The 11,981-nt window shown below is 41.7% G+C and overlaps 1 protein-coding gene across 5 annotated transcripts in view; it reads left to right on the top strand.

Moving 5' to 3' along the window:
- The window catches only part of sdk2a (sidekick cell adhesion molecule 2a), a 92,657-nt gene extending 84,493 nt beyond the window's left edge, over window positions 1–8,164 (top strand). For 2 of the 5 annotated variants that reach the window (XM_044332324.1, XM_044332322.1), the window contains 7 exons: window positions 619–801; window positions 918–1,043; window positions 1,156–1,320; window positions 1,418–1,558; window positions 2,739–2,907; window positions 5,398–5,527; window positions 6,981–8,164. In XM_044332324.1, the coding sequence (XP_044188259.1) occupies window positions 619–801; window positions 918–1,043; window positions 1,156–1,320; window positions 1,418–1,558; window positions 2,739–2,907; window positions 5,398–5,527; window positions 6,981–7,391 (1,325 nt within the window). In that variant the 3' untranslated portion in view covers window positions 7,392–8,164. The remainder of the gene's footprint in view (window positions 1–618; window positions 802–917; window positions 1,044–1,155; window positions 1,321–1,417; window positions 1,559–2,738; window positions 2,908–5,397; window positions 5,528–6,980) is intronic. The other 3 variants (XM_044332326.1, XM_044332325.1, XM_044332327.1) reach the window with 3 other exon arrangements.
- The last annotated feature ends 3,817 nt before the right edge of the window (window positions 8,165–11,981 follow it).

Here is an 11,981-nt window from a genome sequence, read left to right on the forward strand (position 1 = left end):
GCCTGGAGCCTAATAACTCTGCCATGTCTTGACATTCCTCAGCTGGCTTTCTCAGTGATTTACAACCTCTTGCCTAGTTACCATATTCTTTTTAACTCACGCTGCTTAAGCTCATACTACTAATCTGTTACAGATGACTATAGGACCTGCAGTAACATATCGTATGGCTAATAAAATATGCTGGAATGTTCTAGTAAAACTTTGCACAGCTCTCTCTCTCACTGAGAGAAAAATAGGCTAATAGCTGGCTAAGTGTGGTTGCCTGGACCTGATTGTCAAGTAATTGGGAATAGTGGTGGAATGCCAAACAGAGGCTGCTGTGGTCCCTCAGCTGTCCACTAATGGACTCAGAATAAAGGAATACCAGTTGGTCTATTATAAAAAAAGGTCCTGGTGTCTTTCACTATCTGGATATCTCTATATCTGCTGGAATAATAGGCCTTTTCTGTTATGTATGCAAAGATGTGCATGTCTCTGATAGTCTGTCCGTCTAGTTATCTAACTCTCTGTGGTTGTGAATCTGTCTACGTGCCTCTGTGTTTCTGTTTATTTGCATAAAGCTTGGCTATGTGTCGCTTGTAGAAAACAGCATCTAGAGTCTTAGTGTTTCCTGTACAGACTCCTCTCCTCGCACTCCAGGTGTCAGTAAGATAGTGACAGTAGATGTGAAGGGCAGCGCTCCCCTGTGGATGAAGATCAAAGACCTGGCTGATGGTGTCACCTATAACTTCCGCATCCGGGCCAAAACGCTCACTTATGGCCCTGAGGTGGAGGCCAATATTACCACTGGGCCTGGAGAAGGTGGGCCTGTCTAGAGCTCTAAAGCTGTTCATTTCAATAATATAACACTTGGACCGAGTTGCCTCTCTGACAGAATCCACGGTTTCCTCACTGTCCACCTTTATTGTCTTCCAAAGGAGCCCCAGGCCCTCCTGGAGAACCCTTTATTTCTCGTTATGGCACTGCCCTCACACTGCACTGGGCCAGTGGTGATCAAGGTCGTGCACCCATCACACGATACGTCATTGAGGCCAGACCCTCTGGTGAGCCAAATACATGAACTATTTTTGGGTTCCACTAACTTCCTAACAGCTTCCTACATGATGATTACAGCTGTGATTAATATATTTGTATTTTTTATTATCTTGTCTTTAGATGAAGGATTGTGGGATATCCTTATCAAAGACATTCCTAAAGAAGTGACATCATACACACTTAACCTGGACATGCTCCGAGAAGGGGTCACCTACGACTTTCGAGTAATTGCGGTCAACGACTATGGATATGGGTCTCCCAGTGCCCCCTCCCCCTCCATATCAGGTTGATTATACTTTAAAATGAGGATTTAATGCATCATTATGTGAATTATGCTACACATGTTTTGTTCAGGTACTAACATGTTATCTGTTGTGCTCAGCCCAGAAAGTGTCACCGTTCTATGAGGAGTGGTGGTTCCTGGTGGTGATCGCTCTGGTGGGGCTCATCTTCATCCTCCTCCTCGTTTTCATCCTCATCATCCGAGGCCAGAGTAAAAAATACACCAAAAAAGCAGATTCAGGTAGGAAAGTGAACCGTCCGCTAAACCCACTGCTAATGTCTCAGTTTTTCCATCTGTTTCTGCAACTTTAGCTATCGACTAGAATTTGTCTTCCCCTCGGACAGCTCTGCTGAGAATTGCAATTTAATGATTGCACAAGGAAGTTTATTTTGTGAAAAAGGAAAGTATGAAGGCTCAGACAATTAGACACATTTCTTACATTTCCTTACATTGTTTGCTTGACAGGGGAGAGATGAGAGTAAAGGTTGCCAATGAAACAGCTGAAATAGGCAGTTGAATAAACATTATTGTTCATGTTTAACTGCGGTGAGGATCAATACTGGGATTAATGACTTGGCAGTGCTTTAATGCTCAGATCATTAGTCAGGCTGAGAGTAATTATATAACTACACCACAAGTGGCTCTCACACCACTGTATCAAGAAGCCAATTTGGGATAATTGTGAATTATCCCAGGTGACACCCCTGTTCCCAGAAACCCTTTGTCAAGGTTTTTGTCTTGAGAAGCAAAGACATGAGGCAGGAAGTTAATCAATATTAGTAGTCTTATTGTTAATACCTCACATTGTGGTTGGTTGGCAAGTAATCTAATGTAGTGATAATTATTTAGACATGGTCTGGTCACTCAGTAGTAGCTGGTAGTAAAGATGTGGTGAGCAGGGACAGAGGGAGATTGGGGGGAAAAGTGAAGGGTCAAGTCAAGCCCTCTTAAAGTCCTGTACCAGTGACTTTTAGCTTAGTCAGCGTTTAGCATGATGCCAGGGTTACCAGGGTCAGTAAACAGACCAGTACAGACGTGGCCTGTGTTTTTGTGGGGACACAAAGAGAGCTTCTTAGCCCCTCTCAACCCCTCCTCAATTTTCCAAGCCGTGAAGCTGGATTGGCCCACTGCTGGCTGTTTGTTTTACCAGGGGCCAGTACTGGATTGTGGGCCTGGCTGCCTGACTGATGATGATGATCTACAGATGTAGTCAAAAAGCAGCTTTTTGGCTCGTTTTGTACATGTAAATTGAGGAGGATGTGATCAATAATACCTGTATATAAACTGTTTAAAAAAGAACTAAGGGGATGTAAACTTTAACAATATTAAGAGCTGTGTGTAACTACACCGTGACTCTGAAACTGATTGTAGATTTGATTGAGGATTACAAATCACTTATTTCATCCCACAACCCAAACAGTGTCGTCCTCATACCCCTGTCCAGGCAACCACTCCAACTGCACAGCGCTGCCTCTGACCCACGGAGAGATGGTGCGCTTGGACGAGGGACGCTTCCCAGCCCTGGAGCTTAACAACAGACGCCTCTCCGTGAAAAACTCCTTTTGCCGCAAGAACGGCATCTACACACGGTCAGTCACCATCACTGTAAAGTCATACGGTAACAATGAACCCTGGTTTTCAGCTGATCACTGTATTCGTTTCCTGCACGCAATACTGTAGATCAACCCTCCAACTCTCAAATGCATTGTTGTTTCCTTGAGTTTCCTTTTCCAATTCAGTGTGTTACTTGTGATACTGACAGGAATTAATTATGTGGTGTTATGTGTTCCCGTCTTCCCTCACAATAGTCTGTCAGTCTTGAGAGAACAAACTGAGCCTCAAGGAACCCAGCTGCAGATTTGAGCCTCCTTCCGCTCCCGTCGTTGATATTCAGTGTTTGTATGTAGCAACAATTTATATAAGGGGACAGCACAATGCCAGCCAATTAGCATTCATGAGGTTCTGTATGTGCTCTTTGTCTGTCCATCACAGCTTCAGACAAAGGGCGCTTTTGGGTCAGAGCAGGCCATTTTCCTTTGGCCTTCATCCCAGAATTTCTCTCGAGTGCAGTGCTGTTAGAGCTATCTCAACATGAAGTGCAACACCGTCGGTATTAGAACATGTCATTCCACCTGTCAGCAGGACTTTGGCAGGCTGGCTCTTTGGTAATGTTTAGGTAAACACTAGATAAGAGGAATTTCACGAACTCGGCTGCATGAGAAGCAAAAGGAATACCTTGTGGAGAGACGTGGGGCACACATGGTGGCTAGAATGATGGTCACATGGATGTGTTGGGGGGTTGGGGGATCAGAGTCTGTGTCTTGTCACAGCAAATAAAAAGAAAGGCAAGAAAAGATGTTGAATTGGACATTGGTGGAACATTATGATGGAGTGTGCAAGAAGGGGTGCATTAAGGGCAGAGGAATCTGGACTGTTTTCTCCTTGACCAAGGAGGCCAAGAAGGGGATCAAAGTGTCTTGTGCTGCTCCCTCTCTTTGAAGCGCTTCAATCTGGTACAGTACTCTTTGCTAATGATCTGTGGACTAAGGAGGATGAGTGGGAGGGCTCCCTATGGGATATTTGAAAGGGTGAGGGATGAATTAGACAGATAAGGCAAGGGGAAAATACAGTCCTCCTAAATAATTCAAAGCTCACTGGCAGTATTTTGGAGTGTGATCGGTAGCAGAATCCTCCGCCCCTCCCCTACGCTCACGTGGTCTCATCTGTTTAATGTCTGACTCTACCTTGTCTGAATTCTAAGTAGATCTTTTTTTTTTTTTTTTTTTTCACAATCCGCCCCCTCACGTCATCCCCTTTAACTCAGACGAGATGTCCCTTTGTTGTGTCAACCCTTTCACGACCGTTGTCATGTTGTGTCTTCTAAGCTTCCTGACGTTCCCAGTGATTTAGCTCCCGCATATTATCTCAGTACATTTTTTTTTTTTTTACTATTTGAGAGGTCGTCAAGGTTTTGCCCTTTATGCCTTAATATTAAACTTGACATCACAGCATTTTATGCTTGTCTGCTCTGCCCCCACATACACCATTTTCCATTTCAGATCATTTAAACATTTACTTTCATGCCATTCCTAGTTTATGCAAATCTTTAGTATTTTTTTTTTCCTGAAATCAACTGAGCAAACTCTTTTCCTAATACTGTGTTAGCTTGAGTTACATACTGAGCCCGTTGATGTAGCTCAGTGATGACCGTCCGATTCAATCTCAGCAGACCTTGAACGCAGCAGCAGTCATTACTGCAGAGGAAGAAAAGTAATTGTCTGCACAGATATTTCTCTCTGCTTCACTTTATGGACTTAATGACTGGAACAAAAAGAAGTGAAGGGTCTTTTTTACTTGACCTGAACTCATAAAAGAACTTTATAATACTTTCCTGAGCTCAGGGCCATGCTTAGTTACACAGCTTTTCTGCAGGAGGTCTAAATCTCTAGCTGACCCTGTACAGTCATTCAGCTCTAATCAGCACAAAGAATCCTTTCATGAACATGCTCATACGTTTTTTTTGTACAGGATCCTGTTTGTCCATCTCATGACAGTTGAGGTGAGAGTTGAATTCATGCAGAACTCACCTCCTACCAATGCTCCTACAGTCACTTTGCAAAGATCAGTCAAGTCAATTTATAGACTTTTTCCTGCAGATTATATCAGTGGCTTCCAGGAATGCACAACACATTCAGTACTTGTCTAAACTAAATCATTTTCATTTTCATAATCAATGAGTCTGCACTGAATCTGTGTATGTTGATCCTACTGTGGGAGGACGTTTTGTGAAGTTTTTTTCATTTTTAGAACTATAGTTTGGAGCCTTTCATTACTCATCTGAGTGGTGTCAATCACAGGAATGACGGGGCTTTTTATGTTTACTCAAACATGTTCTGAAAGAAGAGAGGGCTCTAGAAAATGTGTTTGAGTTTCCCAAAGGGAAAGATGATGATGATGAAATGAAACTCTTTTCTTACATAACCATGAGCTGTCTCTGTCTCTCACTGTCTGTTTTGCTTTCAATCTCACTCACACACTCATTCTCTCTTTCTCTCTCCTCTTCTTCTCCATCTGTCCAGGTCACCACCAAGACCCAGTCCTGGAAGTCTCCACTACTCAGATGAGGATGTCAGCACTAAGTATAATGACCTGATCCCTGCCGAGAGCAGCAGTCTGACCGAGAAACCCTCTGAGATATCTGACTCTCAGGTAAGCAGTGACCCTGGCTTGCAGCCTATGTCCACTCTATGTCTGGAATAGGCAATGAACTTAGATTAAAAAGTAAAATTCAACTGTTTGAATTTCTCAAAGTGACAGAATCCTCCAGGGAAAAGTCATAACCTTTCCAAACTCAAAGAGTACTTGTCTTCTTTCACTTTATTTTACTTCTGTCACATTCACAGCATATCCTCTTGATAACCTCTATTTTTTTCCTCATAGTCACTGCTTTGTTATATGCAAAAATTAGATAGCTGTCTAATTATGAATTTCTGTGAATAAATTAATGACAGCCAGCAAGATAATCTGTCTCAAGTGGATCACCTTGAAATTAAATATCCTCTGTTAGTGCAGGCCAGTCATGGCTGACATCTCCAGATGTGAGGTTTAATACTGATGTCTCCCATGAGAAGGAAGAATAGGGACGATTCTCATGTCTCGAGTGTCTCAAAATATCTTCACAACTAATTAATTTTCCTCAAACAGGAAATGTCGTGTTAATATGGGCTGCTGGGTTCTAGATGGTTGTGTCATTATCTCAGCGGCTCACTGTATGTGTGATTGTGTGTGTGTGTGTGTGTGTGTGTGGAATAAGGAGGTCCAGCCGAGAGACAGGGAGGTTAGAAGTGATGAGGGACGATGGTTACGAAAAGCAGAAAAGCCGTTTGCAGCAGATTGTGAACATCTGTCTTCCCACACCACCCCGGGTCTCCCCGGCCAATTTATCTGGTACCTGCACAATCAAAACATTGTTCAACCCAGTTTGAACAAACCCTGCTCTCCCGGGAGACACAAACTGGTGTTATTCTTTTCCTCTGCAAAGCCTCCCACTATTTACCTGCCACTTGTGCAAATAAATGGTGCTTCGACATCTGTTAAGCTGTAGTGCAACAGAAGAGTAGATGGGCAGGTACTTGTCAGGCACACCAATGTGCCAAGAGCGTAATGTTTTCTCTGAGAGTAATTTGCTCTTGTTTTTTCTTTTTTTTTACCTGTTTGTATTTCTCAGCCCAAACATTGTGCTAGGACACAATGAGGTGACAAGATTTGTCCACATAAACATTTGTAACTTACAAGACTGATGACTTATTACATGCAATTGAATCCTGTAAACGCTGCCTTTGTCCAATTCTAGGACACTCTTGTGTACGCTTATCACATCTGTGCTCCAAAGAGTTATGGGTGAGCTCCTATGTGTGAAAAATGCCAAATAGAAGTGATTATCTGCCCCGTAGAATTGCTCATGGTTTAATAGATTTCCAGTTGTCTCTCAGTAGATATTTCCTAGTGTTATGACTCAGTATTGTGTGGTTAGAATTAGCCTTTGAGATTTGACAGCATAAAAATATAGCTGTCATTATTCTCTGTAGTAAATGTCTTAAATGTACGTTTTTGTTTTTCACTACACAGTATTTTGTAACTATTAGTGTTTTCTTACTCACAGGGCAGCGACAGCGAATATGAGATGGATCAAAGCCGGCAGAAGACCCACTCCTTTGTCAACCACTACATCAGCGATCCCACCTACTACAACTCCTGGCGGCGGCAGCAGAAGGGCGTCTCTCGTCCACCGGCGTACGGCTACTCCCAGCCCGAGCCCCTGGTGGAACAGGAGTCACGGCAGCACCCGCCACCCGTGCCCCCTCTGCCCCCTCTCCTCCCCCAGAGTGCCCCATCACCACAGCCCCAGTGCCAGGGCCAGGGCACTCTGTTCAGGCCTAAGGGAAGCCGGACTCCCACCCCCTCCCTGCTGTCCTCCGAACCCCCGAGCCAGCACAGCACCCTCTACCGGCCCCCGAGCAGCCTGGGCTGTGCCGCTCAGGCACCTACCGCGGGCTTCTCCTCTTTCGTTTGACACACAGCTCTCCTTCCAATAACAACAGGACCCTGAGGACGAGTCTTTGAGTTTGTTGTTGTTGGTTTTTTGTTGGTCTTTTTTTTTTTTTTTTGATCTTTTTTTTAAATTATTTTTCTGTCTTACTGACAGAGTTGTTGCTCAATATTAAGCATTGAAGGCATCTTGAATAGCGCTTTCTCCTCTGTGAAGAGTGTGTGTGTGTATGACTGTGTGTGCTGCGAGTATGGTTGGTTAATCCATGTGATATGTATTCTATGAAAAAGACAATCATTTGAAAGTTTTTATGCGTTGCTTGAGTAAATTTATTTGAAGGAATGACCATGTAAACAAGGGAGAACAGAACCTGAGGTTCTGAAAAAAGAAATCCTTGTTTTAAAAAAAACACTGTATTATTGTTTAATATGAGAGCTTTATGGGAAAACAACCACCTTAGAACCATATAGAGTATGGACCACTTGGCTTGCTGATATTGGACAGTGGAAAAAGCAACTCTGATGGAGAAATGTGATGTTTGAAAAAAGGACAAACTGATAGTAAGAAATGGACTCTGACCTGGAGAGAGGCACCAGTGGTCACCGTGGCCGCCGGCTGCCTTTGACTTTCTCACTCTGCCTAATCATTGTTGGAACTGCATTATGTGTTTACTATATGTACTTGTCTCATATTGTTTACCAGATATTTATATCAATCAGCTTAAAGCTCAACATTTTCAGAACATCACTAGTGACAATGTTATGAATCACATTAAAGCATTGTGGCACCTTTATAGTAGTCTGGGGAATGTGTTGATTGTGTGCTGGTACAGTAGATATACAAGCTAAGACAACTTTTTATAATATGCATCCATTTGCTTTTATGTTATCCACAGAACACAACTTAGGACCAAAAGCACAAATCTTCTTGGTTCAACTTATACCCTCACAGCTGTATCAAACATAATGCTTGCACTGGCTGTCAAAGAACTTCAAGATTAACTCACTTTGATCAGCTTGATAAGTCATTAAGAACATTAGTAATATGCTGATTTTCACAACAGTAACCAAACTGAAAGCTATCATTTTCAAGAATGCTAAATATTTTGAAGAATGGGTTCCTGTGACAACATTACTGGAAAGACGACATGGAATTGTTCACTTACTTTTTAATAAAAAAAAAAAAAAGCTGATATGTATTTCACAAACTGAAGTAGGAGTCAGCTTAATTGTATGAATCTATGCTTATTTAACAAGCTTTATTTAATAATGGACATCAACAGTACACAGGAGTTGTGCGTGAACTTCATCACCAAGGACTGTCATGTGAGGTTCTATGTGTTCAACATAATATACTACAGTAAAACTGTTGTGTTACAGTGTAACATGGCACTGGTATGATGACTGAAAACGTGTTTTATGCTCACAGTGCATACGTATACATATGTTATGATATGAGATGTTTTCTACAACACTTTTGGACATGTTGTTTCTTTACAAAAGTTGAATGGGGGCATTGCTGTGCTGGATTTGGATCCATAGTGTATAAACTTAGACAGTCTGTCTTTGAGCTCCAAAATAACATCTGTCAAATTCCCAATGTGAACATCACTGTATACATCATGAAGGAAACATTATGGACCTATTCATGATAGCTCTCTAAAATAAATTATTCTATTTTGTAATGTTTTTTCTTCATGCCTCATCTGAATATACTGGAATATTATACAGAACAATACATAATGGGAAATAAGGCAGATGATATATATGGTAATTTTAACATAACGGGAGATCTTGATAAAGCTTTGAAATACTGCCATACATACAGGTTTTTAAAGAAATCATGCCAGAGCCTGCAGACAACTATTTTACATAGAGAATCCTAAATAGACCTATTAGCATGGTCTGGAAAACAAAGTGATTATATGTGACACTTGATCCTTCAGTGCAGAAATGACCTGACTCTCTCAGCCACAACAGAGACATAATTGGGATGCATAAGAGCATGAGTTACATGGTAGAAATTGAAGAAGAACCTGATCCGGTGCAAGCATGCTGAAAAGCTGGGGGAGGGTGGGAGAGTGTGCCTGGCTAATCTCCTTATTTCAGGCCGGAAAACATTGATCTTAAGCAAGGCAAAAGGGGGGGAGGAACAGAGGGATCAGGCTGTAAGGTTTTAAGGAAAAGTAGAAAGTCAAGTCAAGGGTACAGATAGTTGTTACTGGAATATCTTTATTTACCCTCAACAAAATCTCCAACAAAGATTTTTACTTGACAGAATAAATCATGGGGATAGATTGTGAAATATACTTGGTGTTTCTTTAACAAAAACTAAACTCTGCTCAGTTTTAAAAACTAAATACCTCACATTGCTTTGTAACATTTCAAAATTATATTTCACACTAAACACTACCATAACTGTTGTTCACCTTCTGCCTTTTTCACAGCAAAAAAACATGCGCCGGGCTTCTGTTCACTCTAATTCATTCTCTCACACACAGATGCACAAACACAGCTTCACATCAACAAATCTGTTACATTTCAGTTCAGCATCTTCTCATGGGACCGACTTACACAGAGCGCGTCCTCATTCTGACTGCGCTTGTTGGAGTTTATCAGAGCGCATTTGCAAAACAGCTAACTCCTATTGACTGGTGTCTCTAAAATTAGGACAAAATAACAATGTGTGATAGAGTAAGGAAATTGGAAGTTACAGCTTTTAAAAAGTTTTGATGAACAAAACATTTTTTTGTCACAATGTAGAAGTCTTCTGCTTTAGAATCACATGGTAATCAACATGCAGTCAGTTAATCTATCCAGGCTTGAGTTTGACAAATGAGAAGGAATTCACCAAAAATGGAAATTCTTTATTGTCTAATTGAAATATTAATTGAAATGAACATTATGCATTGTAACCCCAGTTCTGAAAAACAGACTCTAGTGGTCTCTGTTTCTCCTCTGTGGAGCACCATGCTGAGATTTGCACACACTTGCTCAGTCAGTTGGGACTTTCTGAACATCCTGTTCACCATACACAGTATATGACCACCACAACCCAACCCAGCATCAACAAGTGAAGGTTTTGTGGACTAGCATGGCTAAAAGGTTAAAGGGTACTTATGTGCAAAACATGCAAATGAATGAGAACGAGTACCAGTCACACAGGAGTGAACCTCCATTCCAGGCAGGCTCCTTCAGGACTAAGAAAGAAACTGTTACGTTACACAGCTCTGTCCCTGATCTGCTGGCACCACAGCAACAGCCACACTAAAGGGATACACAACACCAGACTGTTAACTCTGTAAGGCATTGCCAAACCCTCCAGTGTGAAAGTTCTATAAGGTTGAAGGGGCCCCAATCTGCCCAGTCTGGGAGAAAACTCAGCATCTGACCCCCTGAGCACTAAGCAGATGGTGAAACAGGGAGAAGCCAGACAGATTTTCCTGAAGGTCCAAAGTACCAGAATTAAGAATGGACTTTTAGAAAGATTTCAGAACAAAAACTCATAAAAACGGGTAAGCCTAGGATCAAGACACTGTTGCACAAATATATTCTACTGATGTACCACTGAGGCGAGCTGACACAGATGCTAACACAGTATACAAAGCTGCAGCACTCCAGTCAGTGAGAGAGGAAGAAAATATACCATCTTTGATTTTATGTGGGCTTTACTGAATCTAATGAAACATTACACACTTAAAGGAAGTCATATTTTTCTCACGTTACGTTCACCTGACTGAGTTCCCTCTTGATAGGATGCCGCTTTACACCAGTGAGTATGCATTTTCAACATTCTTTCATTAGAGAACTGAGCACTGGATGCATGAAATGTGTGCTTATTCAGCACAACAGAAAAAAAAAATCTGATTTGACCAGCTGCATTCAAATGCTAGTTAATATTTATTTCAAGTGTATGTCAGCGACTTTAGAGAGAAGTAGTTGGAATGATTTAAGGCAGTTACTCTATGTCAAAAAAAGTAATACATTAAACTCTAATGCAACTTGATCCTGGACGAAAGGCCACTGCAGTCAAATTCTCATCTTAAAGAGCGCTGCTCTCCCATCAGCTGGGACAGACCGTACTGGGAACGTAGCCAGAGGCAGGAAATAGCTCTTGAATGTGTGTGGTGGACATTCACTCCATACAGCTCACTACATTACAGAAAGAACAGAGATTTTAAAGAGTAGCTTGGGTAGATAGACTTGCAGGACTGACACAACAAAGGGGCTGTAAAGAGAAAAGGTGAATAGTCATTCTATCAAGGTACTGGAGCCAAGTGACATTTGTCCTTTGATAATTATCAACCATTCACACATTCCTTTCAATTGAGCTCAAGGTGAGCATGCACAGCCTTGGGGAGTATCTCAGCTTCCTCCCACTCATTTCCACTGCAAAAGTTCCTCCTCTCAAAAGGGTAATGAATGGTCAACAGGCAGAGGGAAGCTGATCTACCTGGAATACACAAAGTCAAACAAAAGGTTGAGTCCTTCAATAAAATCTTCAGTTAATGATGCCAAACAGGGAGAAATCCATGAAAGCTTTTGGACATCTTTCAAAGTGTAATTAATATAACTGAAAAGACTTTAAAAGAAAGGAAGCTGGAAGGAGATGACT

The sequence above is a fragment of the Thunnus albacares genome, chromosome 17, assembly GCF_914725855.1.
Source record: "Thunnus albacares chromosome 17, fThuAlb1.1, whole genome shotgun sequence".
Taxonomy (NCBI): Eukaryota; Metazoa; Chordata; class Actinopteri; order Scombriformes; family Scombridae; genus Thunnus; species Thunnus albacares.